The sequence below is a fragment of the Cygnus atratus genome, chromosome 15 (assembly GCF_013377495.2).
Source record: "Cygnus atratus isolate AKBS03 ecotype Queensland, Australia chromosome 15, CAtr_DNAZoo_HiC_assembly, whole genome shotgun sequence".
NCBI classification, from domain to species: Eukaryota; Metazoa; Chordata; class Aves; order Anseriformes; family Anatidae; genus Cygnus; species Cygnus atratus.
Genome location: NC_066376.1, coordinates 11,355,436 through 11,381,473, shown reverse-complemented (window position 1 = coordinate 11,381,473; position 26,038 = coordinate 11,355,436). Strand labels below are relative to the sequence as shown.

The following is a 26,038-nucleotide window of genomic DNA, read 5'->3' as shown; positions in this document are numbered from 1 at the left end:
TCTATGACACAGGCTGGAAAGTTTCTTGTACAAGGTATGACAGCTCCCGACGTTCACAGTGAGACTAAACGAGCCTCCTGGAGGACTTTGTGTTTACAGCACTGCTGTTAATAAAATGGTCTCCTAATTCTGTAAAACTGTCATGTAAAGAATCAAAGGGTTTCTGCTCTACAGAAAGACACTTCACATTTGAACTACTAAAAAACAGACCAAACACTGAATGCTTTCCCCAAAATCCTTTTTTTCATCACAGAGAAGCAGCAACAACAAAGTCTCAGCCCATTTTTAATTCCTTTGCAGATCATCTTTAAGGAAGGTACCTCACAGGTGAGATGCACTGCTCTGTCATGAGGGCAGTAACTAGACAAAGCAGAAAGAGATTTGGAGGGAGCTTATCAGTATAAGTTGCATAAAAGTGCAGTGGTCACCAGACCTAACCTAGAACTGGTGGTTATTATGTGGTGGTAGCTTCCACTTCAGCATAAGAATATTCTGAATTTACAGAGGCAATTCTTTCACTGACAATTGTCCAGTCAGGAGATAGGCTAGTATCCACCCCACATTCTGTGATGTTTATTAAGAGAAATCTATTGAAGGGATGGAATGCTAAATAGTGACTCTAGAGAAGTTGTCAGCCAAAATCTCTGCGTCATCCTGAGAATCAGCAGAAAGGCCTGGTGCAAAACTGATCCCCTTTTAGGGAATCAAAAGTCTGGCTATAGAGTACCGTCATTAGCAGTGCACAGATGAATGGCCTCACACTTTGAACTCCAGTTTTGTGATGAATCTCTTAGGCTAACTTATAGTTTTTGGCTCCCCAGAGCCAACTATCAGGATTTCCATGTATTTGTGTTACAGATGTCAAAATTTTGGCAATTTCTTCACAAAGGGGAATGGCAGATGCTGCTTTATTCCTGAAGCATATGGCAAGTGCATTGTCCTCACTCTCTGCATCACTAGTCTTTTGCAGGTGGATAATGTAATACAGATGGCCTGCATTCCTAGGTACCTTTATGAAGTTTTGTGTTATGTGTCTGGCAGTGAGATGACAACACTGTAGCTCCCTAGAAGGCCTAGTTCTGCAAATAAGAAATGGCCCCAATCCTGGACAAAGAGTAATTTTGTTGGGAAGGACCTCTGCAGGTCTTTGGTCAGCCCCGCACACAAAGCAGGGCCAACCTTAAAGTCCAAACCATGCGGAGTTGTGCTGGCAACACCCTTCCAACGACCCCACAACGCCAATGCAAGTAGACACAGATACACCTCTGAGACATCATCACTGATCTTTTTGAAGCTCAGTGCTGTGCCAAGTACGCGCTATTGTCCTGTGACAGCAGTTTGAATCCAAAGTACTTCAAGGCATGGTGGACAGTTGCAATGTGAAAGCTGTGGGTTTCTTCTTTATTTTTATTTTAATCACTGAGCAATCTAATAATTAGCTATAAAGTTGGACGCTATAGAGAGAACAGGCCCTTAGGGCTCCATAAGTTAGTGTAATTCAGCTTGTCCTCACCAGCATGTCTGTCAAGAATGAATGAACCAAATGAATGGGCAAGTCAGATGTTGTCACTGTAGCACAACCAGGGTGAGTTGAAAGATCAACTCATTTGCACATTCTGAGCTTCTACTGTTGCACATGGTTTTGCATATGTAGAAAACCCAAAAGTTGGATGATCTATTTAAATGATCACTCGAGAAAATTCCTAAGGGTGCATGCATTTCCACACATAGAGCTGACACAGGACGCAGACTTTGCCCAGTAAGACGTCTCCACTGGGGAAAGCATACCCTGAATTCTCATTTGGTTAGTTTCTCAAAGTTTCTCTTAGTTTCTTCAGTGCTAAAAGGACTGATGCATTGGCTTGGCTTACATTAAGACATGGCAGCAGGTATCTGCTAAACCTGCAGAAACTCTTTTCTCCTGGAAAGAGTCCAGCGGAGGGCCACAAAGATGATACGGGGCCTGGAGCATCTTCCCTATGAAGAAAGGCTGAGAGACCTGGGTCTGTTCAGCCTGGAGAAAAGGAGACTGAGAGGGGATCTCATCAATGTTTACAAATACCTTAAGTGTGGGAGACAGAGGGATTTGGCCAACCTCTTTTCAGTGGTTTGTGGGGACAGGACAAGATGTAATGGACACAAAATGGAGCACAGGAAGTTCCGCACCAACATGCGAAAGAACTTCTTCACAGTGAGGGTGATGGAGCACTGGGACAGGCTGCCCAGGGAGGTTGTGGGGTCTCCTTCTCTGGAGATACTCAAGGCCCATCTGGATGCCTACCTGGGCAGCCTGCTGTAAGGAACCTGCTTTGGCAGGGGGGTTGGACCCGATGATCTTTCAAGGTCCCTTCCAACCGCTATAATTCTGTGATTCTGCAGCAGAGGGAGGAGGCTTCCATAGGTATACAGGGCCTAACCATGATGTGGAGACTCCTCAGTTCCAGTTTTTAAACAGTTCTGAACCACTAAAGCCACACAGGGATCATTTCAGTTGTGAAGTACTCTCACAAGAACATCTGATTAGATGAACTAGCCGAGAACAAATGTACCAGTCTTTACTGTCTTGCTGTGATATGCACAGGCAGAGAGCTTCCAAACCTGTGGTAACAAACCAACGGGTAGCAAAGTACAGCCTGGCTGGAATGATGATGTAAAAGATCCTACCTGACCTTCAAGACCCATTCTGCCGCCTCAGCACATGCATGCAGCACACCCAGCTCATCCAGCACAGTCCACGCTGGCACGTGCTTGCCAAAGGATGGCAGCTCTGCAGGACCCTCTGCCAGCTCTGGCTGAATGGTTTCCCAGATGCTGGGGTTCTTGAGTACACCTTCAGTGGCACCTTATAGCCCAGCTACAGAGACTTAGTCAAATTATATTTTGCCTTCAAAAGGTTCTCAATCTACTTACTCTTTCTACTACATATACTCAAAGAAAGAATTTGGTATTTCCTTGCAGTTGCTATTACAATGTGCTTTGATGGAAAAGCTGTTTCCAGACAGGCCCAAGGCACAGAGCAACTAAGGCAGCACAGGAATTCTGCAGTGAGGAACATGGATGTAAGCCCAAGTCCCCCCAGTTGTAGGTACTGTCCTAATCCAACTTTTCCTTGTGATTCATTATACAAAAAGAGGATAATTGAACACAGAGATACAACTACAGTTGAGTTCTGCCTTAGCTTTGGATAAGAAGTCTTAGGAGCTTCCTGAGCTGTATTCCAGCAAAACAATTACTAGAACTCGTCACGCAGCCTTTTTTTTCAGTAATCAGCCACCCAAATACTGTGGTTTGCAGGAACAAGTGGGAACTTTGAAGAGATAAAAGACATGAAAAAGAGCAGTGGTACAAGTCTTGATGGGGTTGTCATCTGATTCATCCTGACAAGGAGGAACCCAAAGATGAAGAAGAATCCAAAGAGAGCTCATGTCTATTTGCACTTGGCAAGCAACGCTGCCGGAACTCCTACACCATTTATTTTAGTTCACTCAAATCATTTGATGTCGCAAATATTCCCAAGAACAGCGAGGCTGTGCTGCCTGCACTGTGACAAAACAACTCAGCTTGACAAGAAAACCAGAATGATCATGACCTTGTTGAAGTCAGATATTCTGCCCAATACCACCTGTTGCAGTGTCACCCTCAGTCTAACACAAAATCAGCACCCCCACTAAAGAAACGAATACTATTCTCCCATTTATTGCCACAACAGATTACGGTTACTTACACACTGCTGTCTGTCAGCGACATTGTGTCTGCATCACTGGACATGCTCTGCTGCTCGCTGTCGTTGGCACTGGTGGCTGGGGCCAGAGCATATCCCGTGTTGACATAGTAAGGGTTAACAGGCTCTCTCCATGACCCATGCCTGGAAGAAAAATGAAAATGTCAAATCAAAAGGACACAATCTTGACCCTACTCCACCGGCTTCTCTGCATCACTGGGCAGAAGGACTCTGTCTTTGAGCCCCAGCATTGGTGACACACTACAGAATAAGCTGTGTTCACGTTAAGTCATATTGATAAAACCATGAATGATTTGACTGGAAGCAAAAGGGAATTCATAAAGATGATACTGTCAGAGTTGAAGAAAGACAGGGAACAAGACTATTATGGCAGAAGTCCAGTTCACATTAGGATTTATTGTGTCCACTGGTTAACTGCTTAGCATCGACACTTTATGAGCACTGCAGGACATGTAAAAGCAGTATCTAGATTATTAGACAGTATCTTTCTTAGTAAAGGCAGGCTTCTTTCTGGTCTTCCAACAGTGAACACAGCACACCAATTCTATGCTTGCTTCTACATCCCACCTTACTTCCCTCCAACATGTTTGCCACGGTAGGGAGGTAAGTAAGAAATGGCAGTTGCTTACAATGCTGAACCTGAAGCTGACTTCAAATGTCACACTCGGGTACATTAAACACTTGCAAATTCCCCCAGCAAGGACCATCTCATTGCACCTGCTTTTCCAACGGACAACCTGTCCATGAATCTACAGAGGCTACTTCGTACACAATCCCATATGCCTTGTCCTCCAGACAGTTATTGAAGATGCAATCTCTAGTATACATCCAACTCTAGTGCACCTCAGATCAGTCATGCCACACAGGCATCTTGTCACTGCAAGTCGTTTGAAATAGCCACCAGAAAGAGGAACAAGCTGAGATGTTCACACCGGCACAGCAACAAGCATCATTTAGTACCTCACTCTCCCTGCCTACCCCTCTGCATGAAGAGCAGACAGACTTCAGTTTAGGAATTCCTGGGTTTTCCAAGCTCTGTTACCAGCTCTGAAATTCACAGTAATGTTTTATTTCAGACTACCAAGTTCATCCGCGTGATCTTTTGTTTAATGACTCAGCAACAGGCACCTAGTTGATGTGGCTCAGAATGGACCTTGAGCAAACCCTGCCAAGCAGCACATATCACTCAACTTTCGTTTCCCAGTTCTGCCGTGAAAAGCCTTTATGCAGTGGTCAAAGTCCTACAGGCAACAAGAAACAGTCCCTGCCCTGATGAGCTTTCCTTTAGATAAGACAAAACAAACAAACAAAAAAACCACCACCACAACACCATAAGAAAAACAGATGGATGGAGTGAAGGTGAGGAAGACACCAGCAAGGGAAAAAGTAGGGAGTTTTGGTGTATTTTTAGAGAGTATCAACACAGGACAACCATCACCTTGATATCACCTACTGGTCTTATTACACTGGCCACAACATGACATGAGCTGGGAATAGCAGACAACTCATTCAAAGTAGAGGTTTTCAGAATGACTTATTAATGCTATGGAATTTGGGATACAAGGATGGAAGCACTACCAAAGTGTTTTAAAAGTGAGTTAGACAGGGCTACAGCCTTTGGCTAGCACACTGCTCACACAGTTCCTGTTCACCCTGCCCTTCTGCTCCTAGAAACAGAACCAAACAATTTTCCTTGTAATACAAGGGGTCATGGACACCACCACGTTCACAGGTCACTAAGAAAAAACGTATTGTTTTAGGCCCATTATGTGGTCAGTTAGAGGCTATTACCCTCCTATTCTCACAGAGAGAAAACTATTATTTTGCTTGCCACAGAACAACAAAAACCCCAAGCTATTTCTCTGTGGATGATGGAGCTTAGTGTAGTTGCAGAGGAGTGTAAAGAACATCTAAAACGGAGTCACCTGAGGTTTTCCACTGCTGTTTGAGGCACAGGGAGTCTTGTGCGGTTTTGCCACTCTGATGAAGAACAGCGTCAGTTGGGTATGAATGCTAACATGAACCTTGGGATGGCCAGTCATCGTGGATGTGTCTGAGCACACAAACTTTCTGCCCCTTTAAATGTGCACTGAAGCAGCCTTATTTCTAACTTCCATCAGATTTCCAAACAGATTTCCAGGGCAGATATTTAAGACAGGAAATAATTTGAACAGGTTCACCCCAAAAAGCAAAGTATAATATGTGAAAACCTTACCACCACCCATTCACCAGTTCTCCCCTTACACAATGGGCAGTTCTGAAAATTAAATGAACACTGTGCTGTGTAACCCTCCTGTCAAATCTGATATGACAGTTGCATGATGGAGGCAGATAAAACCTCTTAAATTGAGCTGAGAATGATGGATAGGTCAGGCCTTCCCTGCGGGCAAAGAGAAGGAAGCTTTTTGGATAACCCAATTAAAATACAACACCAACTTCTAGTGGACATTTTGCCAGGCCTCTCTGGAAGTGGCCTGGATTATTCTAGCACTGTGTTAAGAAAGCACTATGATATACAAAACAAAATGCACAGATCAATCAATTTCTCCTTTGTATCCACTGATCACTTCGAAGGGAAGGAAAACACCTCCAATCTCCCCAGATTAGCCCTGCTGATATAGAAATGCTTTCTGCTGGGATATCAGTGGTACACAAACCCCATGTTTTTTTTTTTTTTTAATTGTTATAACCTATACCTTCCCTTTTGGGAAGCGGCAAAATTGGAATCCGCAGCATTCAGCACACTCTGCGTGGGAACAGACTTCTGTTCCTGCTTTCTGGAGCTTTTCTAGTGCGTCTACACAGTGGAAGCTGCAATGCATCCTAGCCCTCCTATGTCAGCCCTGGCCCTGTGCGCGGCAGCTGCTTTCTTCAAAGCCGCACGCGCTCAAGTGCTTCCCTCTCCCAGAGGCCAGTGCAGGTGTTGGGCTGCAGGGAGGGCAGAGGAGGCCCTCCGCCGAGCCCTGCAGCAGCAGTGCTTTGTACCGCGGTGGGAGGCACACCGGGTCCCTGCTGAGCTCCTGCAGCGGAAAGCCAGCGCCCTGCCTGTGCGTGGCCGCGCCAGCCCAGCGCTGGGCCCTGCAGACAGTGGGAGCTTTGTAGAAGCCAAGGCATCAGGACCGTGAACTGTCCTTCGCTTGCAGCCATGCATTTCCCCGCCTCGCCCTCGCCTTGGGTCAGAGCTCTCTGGGGTGGCAGAGCAGGTGGGCGCGCACAAGAGCTGCAAAAACAACCAGAAGTAGAGTTGAGGGCCAGCTGGGTCTGGTGGAGGGGGAAAGGAAGGCAACCCCCATCCGGTGGCACAAAGTGTTTTAAGAGTTCATTGGGCCCGAATCTGAGGTGGCCGAAGGAATTCCCGCGGTAGCGGGGACAAGAGGGGTGCCTGGTGGTCCCTCACCCCTGGGAGCAGCCGGGACGCACAGGCTCTCCTGCAGCACCCAACAGGGTCGTGGGCTTTCCACTGAGAACACAGGAAAGAGTTTGGTCACAACTGTTGTATTTAGCTAAAATTACACACTTAAGCGTGTATACAACAGGGATTACTTCCATGTTAGCTCTGCCTCTAATACATCAATGCAAATGTAAACTTTCAGTAAGCATAAGTACATGGAAAGGGTATAGGATTTCAAAGCAATCATAACAGGTTACATTACTTTTGAGGAATCCATCTGTATTCAATCCTTCTCTTAATGTTCCCTCTCCCTGACAACTCTCTTCAGCTGGCTCGTATCACCATTTGAATGTTTTGTGCTGTGCCTCTGAAGATGGCTTTCAACGTCTATTAGCAGGAAAACATTAAAGGAACATGCAGTCTAACAAAAAACCGGTCACTTCTGATCTGGGAGGGGAGGCTGCTTTAAAAGGGATACAGACACACTCAGAGCGATTTGAAATGTCAGCTAAAAACTTCACATACCGAGCTCTGTGTGCTGATAATGGCAATAAAAGGAAAGGTGAGCATTTAGTTAGACTTCAAAAAGATTCCTGCAGACTTCCGGAATTCACTTTAGACCAAAAATTCAATTATTTTTTTAGAAATTAACATGTAATGTTTCATACACTGCAAAAATAAAGCACTTCTCTTCTGCAGCTCTCAGTTGTTCAGCCCTCAGAGAAACCACATACAGAACAATTCTAATAAAGACCACAGTGACCCACGTAAGTCAGCTCGACCAGCTGCCTCTTCTTTTCCATACAGCTCTCCACTGATCTTTGTTAATTCCATTAATGCTGACAGGGGCCAAAACAGTTTGAGAAAACCAGTAAGCATCTCCTTAGGGTTTCCTTCTACATGTTCAGACTTTATTTTGCATATTCTCTTGGCTGTATCCCTTTACCTAATAGAATCACAGAGTGGCTTGGGTGAGAAGGGACCTTTAAAGATCACCCAGTCCACCCCCCCTGCCATGGGCAGGGACATCCTGCACTAGACCAGGTTGCTCAAAGCCCCGTCCAGCCTGACTGTGAACACTTCCAAGCACTCAAACCAAGACCAGCACACAGAATTTTGAACGTGAGCACCATCAGATCTTGGAGCTTCGATGTAAGTGAGAAGAGAGGTGAGTGCAGGAAGACTGAAGAGGCAGATTACATGGAGTTCTCAATGCATCATGAGTCTCTGTGGGCATCGTTTCCCTCCCAGCTTTGGTCTCCCAGTCTCCTTTACGCAATTCCAAGCTCACAGCTATTTCAATTTAAATCAAAGATACAAAGTGCCCATTTTTTGCCAAACATGCTGCTCTTTGCTCTGTTTGAAAAATGTAGGTCCGGCATGCTCTGGAAAAGAACTACATCACCTTTAGCATCCACAGTGGGAGAAAGATTCAAACACCCTGTTTGTAAAGCCAAATACCCACGACACAGTTCTCAACAATGATATTCTTAATCCCATGTCATATTCTGAACCTTTGGTCCTCAAAGGTTGGGTGAGCTCTTTTTTCAACATGGGAGAAATTCCATTTTCTAGATGGCTTGAGGAATAAGGCAGCTGATGATCATCCAAACTTCACGAGTTGCCTTGGAAAGCTCTGAGCTGCAGGAGAAGTGTGGATGGGGCTATGTCCCAGGGAAAGACATCCCAAAAGCCATGCTCTGCAGAAACTCAGGATCTCTCTTTCTGTCAACATTTCCCATGTCCATTAAAAAAGCCACATACTTCCCTCCAAGAAAAAAAAAAAAAAGCTTTCAAATTTTTCAAATTGACCACTTGTTGAGTCTGTGACTGGCAAGAAATATTCAAACAGAGTTCTCCTACCTCCTTTATTTACACCTACCAGCAAGTGGGCAACTGTCACATCCTTCATGCAATACCACATTTTGTTATCACAGCCAGTCAATCAAATTAAAAGGTGCACTCGTTAGCTTATGATGTATGAGCTGAAGCATATTTAAATAGCAGGTGCTGACAACAATGACCGAGTGGCAGGGTCACCTTTAAAACAAGAGATTTGAATGGTATCTACAGAGAAGTGTGACTTAATTACATTACTCTACCAACTCAAGAGAAAAGTTTCAGTTTCCAATCCATGGTACCATCTACCACAACCAAGGATTGCACTGTACTGGGTATACAACTATTAGGAATGCCCCAAAGCATCCACAGCGTTCTCCAGTAGACCATCAGTAGTGTGTTTTGGAGCTAAGAATGAAATGTCTACGAAGATGCAACACTAAAACCTTTACTCTTGACTGGATTTAACCTGCACTAAAGACACCAAGTCTAGTCAGGAGGTTAAAACTGGGGATTTAGCTGATAATTTGATTGCAAATCCTCAGGGTTCCTCCACTCAAAACTCTTCCCAATTACCATAGGCAGTCAGATACTGCTGTGCATCTGAACTTCATCATTGCCAATGTCAAGCTAATCACATGTGTTCTAACCAAGGGCAGCTTCTTCAAAGATGGCATCAATTCTGGACATGTTAATCTGTTCTTTGAGGTATCCAGATGGCTCTCACCAAGAAAGTTCACTTCTAGCTCTGCAGCCTGCGAGCACAGCAGTCCGAGCACTCTGTAGAGCATTACAAAGAAACCAGATCAAAGTTCTGTCTTATACAAAAAAAAAGAAATCTGAAGTTTGAAAAGCAACAGCAGCCTGTCACTTGTAGGCTTAAAGATGACTTCTGCATGCTCCACCTATCAGGGAATTTATGATTACAGTCTGGCTTTTAAAAGCTGATGAAAAAAAAAAGACGCTCTTTAGGATCCTTGCCTTTGCAAATCTGTATCTTCTTCCATGGTTACTCATCCTCCCACGCTGGAGGAAAAAGGGAAATAAATAAAAACTTAACTAAAAGTACAGATAAGGGCTCTTCTCCTCTTTATTTCTAAGGCATTCGATTCCATTTTAGGAGTGCACTGAGATTATTTTATGGGTAGCTTCAGTAATTATTGCTAAGCATTAAAGCACAACCACAAAACCTAAACCCAAGATCTAACAATCTCAGTTTCCAGTTTCTAACTCCTTTGCTTCTACCAAGGACATAATGCTTCTCCAGACTAAGGTACAGAAGATGCATTCATTGAAATCAGTAATTTAGATCACAGGATACAGCAGGGTGGGTGTGAAAAACGATTTAGATTTTGTGAGAATCTAGGAAGGAGGCTGAAATAAAGGAAAGAATTTGTTTGCTTAGTAGGCAAATAAAGAATAAATGGGCTAAATATTTTGGCTGTACTGCCCCATCACCAACCTAACCTTCTTAAGAAAGGATTTCAGACAACATTGTGCAACTACAGTGTTCCACGGAAACCGAAGAACAGGTCCCTTGAGATTTCATCTGACTTCTATAATGTCAGCCCTCCCAGCTCCTTCCCAACAGAGGCAAGCTTAGGTACATCCTCAGTTACCCCGATGTAATTATGTATTTCATCCACTAGTTATCCACTGTAACACTGTTTTTGCCACACAATAAAGTCAAATCCTTCCTAAAAAAAACCACAAATCTTCCCTAGAATAAAACTGAAAAGCTCATTTACTTAATAGCGCAATGCACAAGAAATTAATTAAAACAAAAGAAAAAATATGGACAACACCATGTCTCACATCAATTAACAGGCTGCTTGGATCGTATTCCTGGAATAAAGTAAAAGTAGCAGAACATTTTGTTCTGTATCTAGCAATAACAGGTATCTGCTCACACTCATTGCAACATATTAGTCTGAATTTACATCATAATGCAGCTTTTTAAAGAAAATTATGAGATCATTCGTATCAATTCTTTTCCATTATGAAGGGTTGACATTAAATAGGGAAATTTTCTATAAAGTACACAGGATTTTTGCCTGCATTAGTTGTGATTTGACAAGGGCCTTACTTATTTGGAGCAGCCTGACTCCATCAGTCATTCAAAAGGCTCTATAGTGACCTGAGAAGCTACTAAAACCAGGGCACAACCAGGTTTCCCCGTGTGCATTCTGGACACCCAGGGCATATTGCTCCCACTCATAAGTCACACTTGCCTCTATCCATTGCGTGTTGGACAACATGCCATAAGAGAATTTGTATTTTTAATATTTTATTGGAAAGGAAAGAATCCAGCTCACGCAAGGATGTGGTGAACATCAACACATGTTGCCAGAAAAAGTTGTCTTAATAACTAAGTTTGCGACTGATATTAAACTGCATCCTGAAGACAGTGAGCAGAACCTGAAGCTGAGGAACAAACCCTCCCGACACCCCCAGAACACAGAGGGCCTGCCCAGGATGACAGGTGCGAGGGGAAACATCGGGACAGAAGCACCAGTGCACTCTGAGGTCACATTTTGCATTAAAATAAATACAAACGTTTTCAAATCCCAGGGCCTTGCAGTGTGCACAGGAGCTTGGGATCCCATCACGGGAGGGATGCTGGGCAGGAATCTGTGCTCCCAATGTGCTCCAGCTGCCCAAGAGCCTGGGTGGGCACCAGCCCAAAGGAAAAAAACAACAAAATGAGTGGGGGTGAGGGCATGCTCTGACCATGCAAATGTGCTCCCCAGGGGCCACGGGGCTTGCTAACTTGGACACATGCACTCAGGATGATAAGGCAGCCTCCTTTCCACCTGTTTAAACTGAGAACTGGGGAAAAATTCGGCCCCAGGTTGATAGGCGAGCCAGTTAGCAAAGCAGAATTGACTTCTCAGAGTGAAATTGCATCTATGGGTAGTATGGCCAGTGATATGTATGTGCTTAAGTGGGTGAACAAACACAGCGGCCCTTTCAGACCGCGTGCAGCAGCACCAGCTCCCAGCTCTCTGCTTCCCCAGGTGGTTTTCCCAGGTATTTGGGTAAATCGGGGCAGGCATGGAGGAGAAACCATCTGCACTGAGTTACGGGGCGCCCTGTGTGGGATCCTGTGCCTTCGCCCCACGGTTCCTTTTCCCTGAGCACGCAGGCAGCTGGGGGATGTACAGGGGTGATATAGGAAACTTCTCTTCCCAGAAGGGGCAATACAGTGATCGAGTTGGAGATGTAAAAATACCAGTGAACCCACCAACCATTCAAAGCCCTCCGCACCACGCCAAGCAAGCAACCATCCGTCCCTTCTTCCCAGCCTGGCTGCAGCTGAGGATGCTTCCTTGGCAGATGAAACACACAGCTGAAAGCGTCTCCCGGATTTCCAGACACCCACACAGTGCAGCTCCACCCCAGAGCATCCCCCTTGCCTGCTCTGCGAGCTCAGCAAGGGCCTTCGTGAAGCAAATTACTTCCAAATGCCTGCCTCTGAGGCGCGGGGAAACGAAGAAACACAGGTTTATACCTGGCTCTGCTCGTAACCTAAAGAAGGCAGCAACTCCACTTTAAAACACCACTGCCTGCAAACTATCAAATTAATCCTGGGATTTCAACAGCTTTTCTTCATTATTTTTCATCTCAACCAAACCACAAATTTACTTAATGACTAAACCAGGCAAGCGAGTACTTTGTTTTCCAGACAGCGGGAACCTTTCTAACGGGATCCAGGTTTTCGGAGAACGCATCCACCCAGTGTCACGCGAGGCAGAGGGTACATCGCTGAGATGTGCTGGCTGCGATTTCACCGCCAGAGCCACCAGCACGGCAGCTGGGGTTGGTCCTGACAGGCGGCAGCAGCGCGCAGCACGCGCTGGGCTGGGTGAGTCAGTGCCTCAAGTCGGACTCAGGGCCCAGGCAGGAGGAATACAATAAGAACACTGTGTTCCAGGAATTACTGAATAAAGAAGAGAGCATGCTTTTGGCTAGCGGGATTCAGCGCTATAATTCTGTCTGCCGCTTTTCTTCCCTGTCTGAAGCAACATTGTTTGTCCACGCTTCTCTGAAATGGAAAGTATTTCCTCTTCCCTGCTCGTTCCAAAGAAAGATCTGAGGAGGCCTGGTATAACCAGGCATAACCGGGGGTTCTCCAGTGCGTCGGCTACTCCTTGCCAAAATTTCTGCTCAACAAGAAAGGGCTTACAAGATAAATTATGAGCAGATTTCTCTGCAAGCTCATTAACTGAAAACCAGGGCCTGTAGGATGAGTAAGTTTTTGGACGGGAACAGAACATCGAGCTTTGGCCAATGACTGCAGTGTGTCTCCTTCCCTCCTAGGCACCTACAGAGCCTCTCGAGCATTCAACGTGGGATGGGGCAGGTATGCACCTACAGATCTGGGGACCACACGGGAATTACAGAGCCTTTGGAATCAAAAGACAAGTCAGACAGTCCCAGCTCAGCACTTCCTTATGTTGCTGAAGCTTTTCATGAGGGCATAAAATCCAGAAATGCAATCTGTTCTCCATATTGCTTTCAGGGATACATTTCCTGACACTGAAATCAAAACAGCAATGTTGCTGATGGCTGAAATGAAAGGGCAAGATATGCAAATCAAGCAGGCTCCATTTGATAAGGACTAGTTAAACTTTGACATTAAACTGCTGGTTTGTATCGCCGGGCCACTTAACATGGGCTGAGCTGGACAACCACAGACTTACTGGCCACATTTAAATCTTCATTGAAACTATCAAATGAAACTCAATAATCATTACCAATGTTGCCCACAAGCTTGGTATTTTAATGAAAGTGCAAATTTCGGTGGCAAAAGAAACAGGTTGATGTCATACTTTGAACATCTATGAGGCCTGTGACTTAGCTCCTCAAAACAGTCTAGGTTTGAGCCCCAAGAGCTTTGATGGAGGCCTACTGATGATGAGGTGCACAGGACTACTGAGGATCTCCTAGTAATAACCCTGCACAAAACCCAACTTTTTTTCACTGAATAAGGTCTGCCACACCAATGCCCATGAAGCACAGAGGCCTGCCTCCAAGCACAGTCACTCACTTGCGTCTTAACTCCTGAAGAAAGGAACCATGAAATGAAATGAAAGAATTCCACCGGCTGAACAAGAACCTTTGAGGTGACCAAACTCCATCCCCAGCTGGTAACAAAACCAGAAACATGGAGGGCTGGCAAGACCTGGCAGAGATATAGCTGAGTGTCAGAATTTTTTAAGTTTCCCAGAGGGAAGATTCAACTGATTAGAAACATCCTAATTTTACCTCTCTGTGTATATTGAAGGTCAAGAAGTGGGGCCAGATATTGGCAGCACAAATAAAAAAACAACTCAGTAGAGCACAAGACCCTTCACAAAGACATTTCATACCTTCACACGAACGATTCCTGCAAAGGCTTATTTAACTTCACTTCAGATTAGGGAGCGCATGTAAGTTTAAAGCCAAGAGACCATTAAATCAGGGCAGGAAAGAAGACTTTCCATAGGAGACTTCTGCCTCCACTCAGTACTTTATAACTAGCGGGAGTTCGTATGCATCAGCTGACCGCCCCCATGACAGATAAGCAGGTCTCAGAAGTACAGCACCACGAAACAGCTGCTCCAGTAGTTCTCTGGAGGTTCACAATTCCCCAAATGGGGTCGTTAAAGGATACTTGTTGGATCGCATTAACAAATAGCAAGCTGTAGCAACAGCAGAATACTGGCAAGCTGCAAAAAGCTTTTAAACTTCCTCTGTCATTTACTGCCCAGCTCTGAAGAGATGTCAGCATCAGAGTAAACATATAAATCATAACTCAGTCTCCTGGTCTCTACTGGGAGCCAGTAATCTGACGTTCCCTTCTCCACTTGCGCTGACCTGGCAGACGTAATGCAGCGGCTGGGGCAAGGTTGGGGCGGGCTGAGCGATATGTTCTTTTGGCCAGGTCCGTCACAGAGCGACAGCATTGACAGGTCCCCGGGGGAGCTGCAATAGTGACAACCAGAAGGCATGAAAGACACAGAAACTGGTCTAAGGGAGACAGAGACGGTTAAAAAGGATCTTGCCTTTTTGATACATACTTTTCTTTTTTAAGAGTTTAGCAGATTAACAGCAAATAACTTGCTACTGTGCCCCAGAAAATACAGAGGGAAGTTAGTCTTGTGAGAGCGTTACTGAATCTTCCTTTTAAACTAATGTAACTGTTTTAGATGCAGAGTGAAGTCTTCATTCACAGTCCTACTTTGGGACAGTCACCTAACCTTGCATCCCCAGCAAGACCTGGAACCCAAATAATCCGTTGTTGCATCAGGATCACAGGAGGTCACATTTTAAAACGATTTATGAAGTCAGAAGACTCAGTTTTTACTTTCTTGTAGCTGTACTTTCACAAAGAGATCACAATTCAGCGGCTGACTGGCAAACCAGAGAATTCAGCAGTAAGATCGAGATCGGCAGCATCTGAAGCCAGCCAGCACATGTCAATTAGCAATGCTGATTAACTGCATATACCTTGAACGTAACTAGAAGGACCCTGTTAGGCACGCTCAGCTCCCAAACATGACAATATTTCCAGAGGTATTCTTAAATAGCTCAGGGTGCAAGAATCTTCTGCTAAAGAAGGCAGAGGAGGGGAAGGGAGGGGAGGGGAGGGGAGGGGAGGGAAGGGAAACAACAAAAAAGAACTGCTTGAAAACTAACTGCACAGGAGCTAAGAAGGTGGCTCCTGAGACAATACCACAAGCTCCAGCTAAACCAGAGGAGAGATGAAATACCTTCAACTTTAGCATGAGAGCATTAGGGAAGCTGTTGGAGGCTTCTATGTGCTCATGCCCATTACTGTGTGTAGTGGGTTTACGTGGCAAGGTTTTGGTATCAGGGGGCCATAGGGGTGGCTTCTGTGAGAAGAACCCAGAAGCTGCCCCATATTAGATAAGGGCCCTGCGACTGGCCAGAGCCGAGCCAATAAGCAATGTTGTTTGCACCTCTCTGAGAGCACATTTAAGAAAGGGAAAAAAACCTGCTGCTACACAGCAGCTGGGAGAGAGAGAGGAGTGAGAAACAGCCTTGCAGGTGCCAAGGTCAGTGAAGAAGGAGGAGGAGAGGTGCTCCAGGTGCTGAAGCAGAAGTCCCCTGCGGCCTGTGGTGAGGCCCATGGTGAAGCAGGCTGTCCCCCTGCAGCCCATGGAGTACCACGGTGGAGCAGGGTTCCACGCTGCAGCCCGTGGAGGAGACCACGGTGGAGCAGGTGGACCTGCACCGACAGAGGCTGCAGCCTGTGGAGGACCCCCGCAGGAGCAGGCCCCGGGCCGGAGCTGCAGCCCGTGGAGAGGAGCCCACGCAGGAGCAGCGGGTCTGGGGGGAGCTGCCGCCCGTGGGGGACCCAGGTTGGAGCAGTTTGCTGATGGATAGAGCCCGTGGTACGGACCCATATCTGGAGCGGTTCTTGAAGAGCTGCTGCCTGTGGGCAGCCCCCGGAGGCTCAGTTCGGGAAGGACGGCATCCCGTGGGAGAGACCCCACAGGGAGCAGGGGCAGAGAGTGACCGAGAAGGAGCGGCGGAGACGAAGCACTATAGACTGACTGCAGCCCCAATTCTCCCGTTCCCCTGCACTGCTCAGGGGGAGGAGGTGGAAGAGGTTGGATGGGGGGAAGGTGTTTTTGGTTTCTTTCCTTTGTTTCTCACTTCTCTAGCTTGTTAGTAATAGGCAATAAATCTTACTATCTCCCTACTCTGAGTCTGTTTTGCCCATCATGATAATTGTTGAGCAATCTCACCATTCTTATCTCCACCTTTGAGCCCTTTGCATCGTATTTTCTCCCCTTTCCCTTTGAGGAGGGGGAGTGAGAGAGTGGCCATGGTGGAACTCGGCTGCCCACCCGAGTAAAACCACCACACTGTGTTAAAACACTGGGCAGAGAAGTCCCGTGTTTGTTTTTTCTTGGTGCACTTTACAGCAAGTGAAACTTCACTTTAAGAACTATGCTGGGGTTTGTTGTTATTTTTGCCTTATAGAATTCTTCTGTTTTGGTTCTCGTCCATTAGAATAGGCAGATATATGAGCTTTTACCTTTATTACACAAATTCCACAGTATCTTTTCATCTGGTATGCATTATTGTGGGGATATATATGAAGTACCATGCCCATTTAAAGTGCTGTAAAAGAGCTGTTTGAACTCTCATTCCATTCCTACGTATCTTTATACAATTAAAACCAGTTGACAGTTCCATTTAGGAGAAATAAGCGACAATGCAAGCGATGTGCTTTTGTTCTAAATAAACTAGCCACTGTCCAGATAAAAGCCAGCTGTTTTGTTTTTTTTTAAACCTCGATTTCTTAAAGACACAAGGCTAGGTGATCAAACTCTATGAACTTCTGATCTCTTTTGACCTCCTCCAGAATTCTTGAGTACAATCTATTTGCTGACACTCAGCCAAATTAAAGAGAGGAAGGAGGCTCCAAAGACACTGCGATAATTAGTGAGAATGGGAAGGTTCGGAAAGACTAAGTGCAGTGAATAATGACATGATTGTGGCTGGATCTCAGCCGTGACAGGCAGCAGAAAATCTGCATGGAGGAGAGATGTTACAATTGCCACAAATGCAAAAAAAAAATAAAAAAATTCAATTTTAGCTCATACCTTCACAGACACTGCAGTCAACAAACATGCATTGCAAAAGCCAGGTTTTGGGGGCCCCAGTGCCGAGACCTGGTATCATTCTGCATTTTGGATGGCCTCCCCGAACCACCTGCAGTTGACAGGATGTGTTGCTGCTACCATTCATTGCTCTTTTATGGAATTGGAGCCCAGAGCAACATGGCACAAGTAACACCGCTAGTCTGAACCACTGATACAGGCTGAAGTCACCTCAGCTGCCCTAGCTGGAAATGAAGTCCTGTGGATGAAGGAAAAGAAAAGGCTGTTTTCTGTGTAGGACCCAGAATGTGAGAGCTGTGAAACACCGCTCATCTGCGTGACAAATACTCCATCTGTTACAAAATGCGTATGTGTGATACTACTCACGCAGGATTTCATTGCCCAAGCAGGTATTACAAAAATGCCTCATTAGTTTAAAGGCTTCCTTCCCCTGAAGATAACAGGGCAAAACAACCTACAGTTTTGAAAAAAAAAGTTTTCTGCTCTCGTACCCGTGTATCATGCTACCGATTACTGATCCTGCACTACCTCTGCAGAACTTAACCTGCCCATGGCCCAGGGTAAATGAATTGATATCCTTCTTTTCCCCTCTCTTTGTACTTTATCTAGCTTACATCACCCAAATCTTATACTGAGTGCAGCATAATTCACTCTGCTGGAGATTACTCTACGGTACTTTTCACAAGTGAATCTTGTATTTAATATTTGTGATGTTATTCTGGAGAAAGGAAAAGCTATTATCCTCAAGTATTAAAAGCTAACTGCAATGCTGAAATAGTCAAAATTTTCTCAAAATTTGGATGCTTAATTTGAAATGCTCTGGGCCTAATAATCAGCATTTTTGTAAGACTTCAGCCCTACATGTGCATGCTCAGCACGTCAGTAAATCTGAGCTGGGGTCTTAAGTTGAGCATAGAAAAACTACAGCATGTGCTAGAGGGATGATCCTGGGGAGATTTGTCTTACAGGATGTCTCTGGCAGAAACCAGCAGGGAAACACCTGGCTTTTTCTGCTTCTATCTTCTGCCTTTTTCACTGAGAGGCTTTTTAGTGATGGCAAGAGGTAATGCAGATGCCTGGTACACCTTCCTTCCTACCTGCTCTCTGTTTCTGCCCCCAGCACTACCCATCCCATGCACTGAACTAAGCAAGAAACCAAAAGAAAAAGAGTCTGTGATCACACGCATCAACAAGTAGCTACAAAAGTAGAAACAGCTATGAAATTCCCTGTGACAGCACCATCAGTCTTACAGCATCTGTGTCTTCAAGGAGCATTCCCAGCATGTCTCTCCTGGTTAGTTTTATGGGTTCAGTAATACAGTTAAGATCACAGCCCTCAGAGGCATACAAGGTTTCTCTCCTCTAACCTGCAACTCATTTGCACACAAGATATTTCTACCGTTATCAAAATTGGCGGAGATTAGTAGGTTAAAACTCCTTATGATACAGACAAAGTGAGAGGCATGCAGACAAAGCATACCAGGTAAGCAGTGTTTCCCTCCTACATGATAGGGTTGAGCTAAGGCTGAACCCTTAGCTACAGCACCTGAAAGCTCCTGGGAGCATCAGAAAACTCCCTCTTGGTTTCAACACCCCCTACAGCCTCCTCCCTTGTGAGCTCCCAGGATCACCTGCTCGCTGCTGGAGGATCTCACTCTCCTTACCTCCTCCCCTTTCTTTGCCCCAAATGCCTTTTTTTTTCTTCTTCTTTTTTTTTTTTTCCCTGAGTGCATTTTCTAGAGGATTAGAGAAGAGAGCTGGCTCACCTAAAGATGAGCACCTGAGACTCCAAAATCAGGAGCAGCAGCAACAGGAATTGCAGTTTTCAGCCTCCAAAGTCTTAGCCACTATCATCTTTGAATGAATACGCTTCTCAGAGAATCTGGCTGCCAAACTGTAACCATCTACGGCAGAACTTGTGCAATTTTCAGAAGCTTATAGTTTAGCCAAATTTGGGTGGATTCTCACATGGATAGCAAAAGGTATGTTCAAACTGCCACCACCAATCCCATCCCCAGCAATCCACTTGCCAAATGATACACCCCTGCTTCAAAGCATGAAAGTCGGAAGGTTATCAGTGGAAAGTAAATTGTCAGACTCTGACATGAGCAAAACAATGTAATTTCCTCCCCCTCTGTTTTTGCTAAAATTTGCCAAAATAATTCGGCCTTAGGCAGAATCTCAGTGTGGAAGAATACCAAACAACCCAGTCTGATAAAGATATGAGCAACTACAACAAAGCTTTATATAATGGGAAATGTTAGGCAACCATGCCTGCAGCCATCGCCGCCAGCTCCGCCTCTATAGTAAGGGAGCAATATTTTAACATCGCTATTAACCCCCCCACAAAACTGCAAGCAAGTCTGCAACATGATTCATAATATCCTTGGCATAAATTTTGATCGCAAACTTGATGAAAGCACCCGGCCCCAAACCTGTGTGCGAAAAACGCAGATGAATTAAACAAAACGTGCAGGAGCTTGTGACATCAATGTCTGAGCCTGTGCCCTTGCATTTACAGTTGTGAGACTCTCTTGCATGACATGATGCGACAGCAGAGGCTTGGCTTGAACTTCTGCTGACAGTACCTTGTCACATCCAGGGCAAGAGAACAATACTTGCCAGTGGTTCTTATTATAGGACTGATCTTTCTGAACTATGTATATATCCACGATGCACAATTCACGCCTTGAATAAGTGAGCAAATAGATAGTCATCTGTTTTGCGTGTGAGCGCTTGCTAACACAGCAACTGCTCAATGCCATCATCTTCTCTGCTCAAGACAATAACAGATGTCTGGCATGCTGAAGACGTGCATTTGTTGCACAGCTTTAAGCAAATAATAAATGAATTTATCAGTTTCACTGCTGGTGACTTACAGGCCCTCCACATGCAGGATCACAGCCGCTTACCTGCCTGGGGGGATCACCTGCCGGAGGGGCAGGCTCTCTTACCGCAGCTTTTGACCTCTGGATCTTCAACTTCACAACTCCTCTCAGTTGCACCACTGGAAGCCTACCTTAGCCCAGGTGAGGGATCAGAATAATTAATCAGGCTGCTTCTCCAGCAGTGAGAAAGCGGCGTTCCCAAGCAACTATTTCTTGACAAAACCTGCCTAATACCCCCCTGGGTTTTTTCTCCGGGAAAAGTTAAGGAATTGGTTGGGACAAAGAAATACCTGCACATGTCCTTGACTGCAGCCAACCCTGGAAGATCAGGAGGCTGTGCCTGTCTGTGAGCAGCTGCCCCTGAGATCAAGGAAAAGAATCTTCATTTACTGATGGAAAAGCAGTTGTATGCAAAAGCCTTTTAGGAATTTTATTATTTACTGCAAACAGAGGAGATACAGGGCCATGACAGCTCCCAGGACCCTGGTCAGGAAGACTTAGGTCTCATTTTTGGGAAGAATGCCAGTGCTGAGGAAGACTTCTGCAGAGGGACAAACCTCTTGACATTGAACTTCACTGAAAACATGGTAAGAAACCAGACAGGGAATATAGCCCCTGAATGGTGTCTGAGAGAGGAGATATCTCTGTCAGTAATGAGGAGGACCAGGACATCAGGTTTGTGATCCAAACAGCAGGGGAGAAGTGAAGTGACTTCTTTTCAGGGAGAAGTTGATACTAGCTGGGAAATCCAAAGAATCCCTTGTCCCTCAATCTCTTGACTATTTAAGAATTAATTTGATGCAAAAGGATGGGTTGGTGATAATCAAATCCTCCAAATCTTTTCTGATCCCAATCAATGCCGCTTTCTGAAGGGAGGAGCACCAATAGTCCAAGGCCACCCACCCGGCAGAAAGTCAGCCATGGAGAGCTGGTGGAACAGGGGTAAGAGAGCAGTCTGTTCAAACAGAAGTCTAAAACATGTGGAACTTTTAGTTCTAGAGCACGAAAAGATTTTGACCCAGTTTCAGATTTTAGGTCCATCTCCTAAACAAAAGCAGCTGAAGATTAAATGAGCCAATTCTGCAGATCATTACGCTGCTGTTACACAATTCCTTCTAATCCCTGAAGTGGGGAAGATGTGCCAATGCCAACCCAGGCACATCTTTGTCATTTCAGCTGGACTTCCAGCCCTTCCACTGAAAATTTCCTTCTGTTAAACCATTCCTGATGAATGCCAAACACTAAAATCTCCCAAATATTTATTGTAATTTCTCTGGTTACACTATCACAAGTGTCTAAATTCCCCTTCTTGGTCAGAGAGCTATCTAGACCAGAGGTCCCCAAATCTTCCAGCCTAATAAACATTACAAAGGCTCATGAGCCCCTGCAAGCAGTAAGGGAGAGATTGTTCGCGCCACAAAAGGAACAAAAATGACCAGCCATCCCCTGCTGGCTATTCTCCTCCCCTGAGAACTTGGTCTAATCCCCTCCACCCTACAGCCCCTAAAAGACAATGTGCCAAGGAAGGGGAGCAACTGCTACGCATACTGATTCCCCCATCCCGGCATCGGTTCCTGGGGGATCACTGCCAGCCAGCTGCAGGAGCAGCTCCCTCTGTGCGGCAGTGCCAAAGCAGAAGGCTACTTTTCATCCCTTCCTCTCGTGGACTGCCCAAAGAAACCACCAGGCTGGTTGTACCTCTCCCAGGTTCAAGTGTCAGCAGAGCTCTTCCCACCACCTCTCTGTGTCTCCAAAAGCCCAGCAGACAAAAGGGACGTGGAGCAGACGCAGCTCCTGCAGCCGAGCCAGCCACAGAAGCAACTCGCGCTCATCCAAACATCTGGGGGAGAAGGCAGAGGATGCAGTGCAAGGAGCACATTTATGCTTCTCTCCCAACGCTGAATTTGCCAACACAGCACCCTTTGGGTGATGAGGTACAGATGCTCGCTGACAAGACATGTGGGGAGCAAGAGCTCATAGCACCAAAAGAAAGGAGGGAGGCAAGCCAGAAACACCGGGTTACGGCAGCTCTCAAAGCCACTCCTGTGCACTCAGGCCTGCAGTGCCAGGGTCAGCCCTGGAAGCGCTGCTGTCTCTAAAAGAAGCCACAATTGAGAAGGTAACATTATAAACCTATAAAATATGGTTTTACTGCTGCTGACTAGCTGGGACACACAGAACATGTGTTGCAGGGAACATTGCATGATTTTATTAGCAAGCACAAAGCCATTCATGCGGAGTGGCCCAAATGGGGTGGGCTGAATTAAGAGAACAATAGCAGTTCATCAGATGGCCCTTCCTTTCACATGTGTCTTCAACTTACCATGCTAACAAATACTTAAAGCAGCTTGGAAATATATTTTCATCTGAAGAGCCTCACGTTATTAACACATTAGATTAAAATCAAAATAATTGACGATGTAACATACTCCTGATGCTGTTCATTAAACGACTAAATCGAAAACATCAGCACCCAGCCAGCCTCCTCCTCTTTTTGGAAACTCACTTGTAATCAAGTGACTATTTGCCTGGTTTAGCCCAAGCTAGCACTCTGCAGCTCTGCTGAAACTAAGCTGGATGGTCCTGCAGCACTACACGCGCTGCCTCGCTGCCCAGGCACATGAGTCTTAGGAGAGCTGTGGACCCCTTAAGCTGGTCAGGGGAAGATGTGCTCAGATCCAGACCGATCCGAAAGGAAAAAAAACACGTTGCGTCAGAGTTTAATGCTAACCATGCTTCACATTTGATCACGGATTCCAGTTCCCCAAATAACAAAACAATAGACACCAAAGAGGAAAAGTGGAAACTGCTGCTTGGGGAAACTTGCCACAACATGCTGGCTGGAAGTGTGCTGGGACATAAATCCTGCTCCAGCAGGGCTGAGGCTTGGTGCTCCAAGGGCTCAGCAAGGCAGCCTGCATTAAAGGGAAGGCTGCCTGCTGGTCTGCCTGCTTCCGTCCCTGTTTCATTTCCAGCACTCCTTGCAGTGTCCAGCTGATGCACAGGATTTACGCTGCTCAGTTACCACGGGCAGGAGAGATGGGAACAGATGAGCAGAAGAGACGGGACAGCACAGAGACGGGCGCGGTGAACCCAGGGCTTGGGAAGGACAAACTTGGAAAGCCACACAGTGGACTCTGGTTTGGAATGTCCTTCTTGCAATGGGTTCCTGCAGCATCTTTAGGATTTAGAGTTGCCCCTGTCTTATTTTATGACATTTTTCAAGAATTTGCTTTCAGAACAGTTGGGTAGGTGAGCAGAGATGACACTGCTTTAGATGTCACACAGGGAACAGCCTGCATACTGGCAATGGCTGAAATTATGGATTTGCCACAGGACACCGGTACAAACAATAAAGCAGCAGAGCCCTGATTTAACCTTTGTCAAAGAATTCCTTTTTGTTCTTTTTAACTGCCAGCCAGACAAACGCCACCTAGACTGCGGGGCTGGGGGGGGTGGTGGTGGGAGGGGGCAGGCAGACCCACAAACACAAATTAATTACATCAGCTGTAATTCACACCTCTGGCTGCTTTTGAAGCAACCTGCTAAGTGCTTTTGCATAAGAGAGTTGGCGAAAAAAATAGCAGTGTATCAAACTGAAACACAGATTTCTATAATATCCCTGTGGGTGATTTCAAGCGGATGCAGTTGTTTCAGTGCTGCTCTGCGTGTTTATCAACTCATCGAGTCCAAGAGGACTCCTCCAGGATCTGCCATGCCAGGAACACAATGGCCATAAAGCGAGCTCAGCTGATCACTTCACCAATCCGCAGTCCAGTCCCCTTTTCACACAGAGGATCGGGCAGAGGAACTTCGCAGCAGCTGCAGACGGACAGGGCAAGCCATGCCAAATGGATGCTGAAACTTCACTAAGGAAGACACCATTCCTCAAGGGCTGGAAAATCCCACATCCCAGTGTAAGGCTCAACATACCTCCCCTGCAACCCCATGCAGCTGAGAGAGGGGGGGCTTCCAAACAGCACCGCTGTGCAAACAATAAACGAGAAGTGTTTTGGCTCAGGCAACCTTTGCAATATGACCTTGAGGCAAGCAATGTGACGCTGCCTGCAAATCTCTGGAGAGAGAACTCGGCATCGCCGCCTTGACCAGCAGCGGCAGGCTTGTGGGTAGGACAACACCAGGGACCTGCGCTGTTGTTCCCACTGGTTAGCACCCCAGAGAGAAACTTTTAAAGATTCAGTCAGTCCCATGCTGATGCTGCACAGCTTTCAAGGGAGAAAGACGAACCCATTTTCCTATAAACGAAAAGAAATCGCAGAGTGGCTCGGTTTGCTCTGATAGGAGAACCCCATCATGTTTACAGCAACTGCTGTGTCGAGGAGCAGACTCGGATGTGCCGTATCTGATCTGGACCCCGAATCACGCAGCCAACTGCAGCAGCGGCACCCAAAGGGATGCTCCAGTCCTCTCCCCACCTCCTTCCTGCTCCTTCCCCTCCGCTGCTACAACCCGGACAACTAAAGATAAGAGAAAAACACGGGCAGCTTAATGACGGATGGGTGAAACCTTTAAATGTATCAGATTATCACTACCCGGAGGCTGATGAGGAAGATAGCGGCCCAAAGCTCATCCTGCTGGAATGGCATGTCAGCAATGCCAGCGGCTTTCTGCTTCCCCATGAGCGAGCGGGATGGCAGGGGACAGGATGGGCGCACGACTCGGCCCTCCCAACTTCCCTACCTACCCCAGCGCTTGCAAAAACTTCCAGCCATTTTTGCAAGTTGAGTATTCCTGACAGCTTCCTGACACGCGCTGTACAAGAACTTCCAAACCAACCAGAAAATGAAAAAAGAAAAACTCTATGGACTAATTGCTTAAGATAAAACCACCACTTATCTCCCAAATGATTACACCTGACCCTTTGGTGCACGGCAGTTCTCCTGTGAATAAAAACATAAGCTATTTACCCAGGGTGGGATATTCATGCGGGCCTGTAGGTGTGTCAAGACAAGGTCAGTAAGGAGAGGTGGTTTTTTTTTTTTTTTTTTGGCCAACAGATACAGCTTGGAAAAACAAGCAAGAAGCAAGCCTTCAGGCCCTCAGATTACACGCCTGGTCTGCAAGAGAAGCAACAAACTGCAAGTCAAACACAGGCTGAGAACAAATGCTCCAAGTCAAATATATTAATCAATTAGATAATTGGAGTGAAAAAAGCTGATCGGTGCCCCCAAAGAGGATGTTAGAGGTTATCAGGAAAAGATGTGGTACAGCTGCCAAAGAGTTGTCCTCCACGAAATACGGAGGTTACGGGGTGGTGAAGTATTAGGACATGTCAGCCAGTACCCGTCCTTCCCTGAATGCAGGATTTTTAGGATTGGAAGCACACAGCTCCCAGGCCCATCTTCAGAGGCACGTTCTAGACCTCCACCAGGAATGAGAGCTGAAAGGCCCTAGACAGAGCTGGTGGTTTGTGCAAAACCAAACAAATTCACCCGCCAATAACTGGTTATTTCTGTCCTCTGACCAAAAAGCTCCCTGCATCGGGGCGCACGTGTTGCATTTCACACATGGATCCTAC

At 46.0% G+C, this 26,038-nt stretch overlaps 1 protein-coding gene across 4 annotated transcripts in view; it reads right to left on the bottom strand.

The window, feature by feature from the left end:
* AXIN1 (axin 1) overlaps positions 1-26,038 on the bottom strand; it is an 83,756-nt gene that overhangs the window by 35,922 nt on the left and 21,796 nt on the right. For all 4 annotated transcript variants that reach the window (XM_035548941.2, XM_035548940.2, XM_035548943.2 and 1 more), the window contains exon 3: positions 3,725-3,865. In XM_035548941.2, the coding sequence (XP_035404834.1) occupies positions 3,725-3,865 (141 nt within the window). The remainder of the gene's footprint in view (positions 1-3,724; positions 3,866-26,038) is intronic.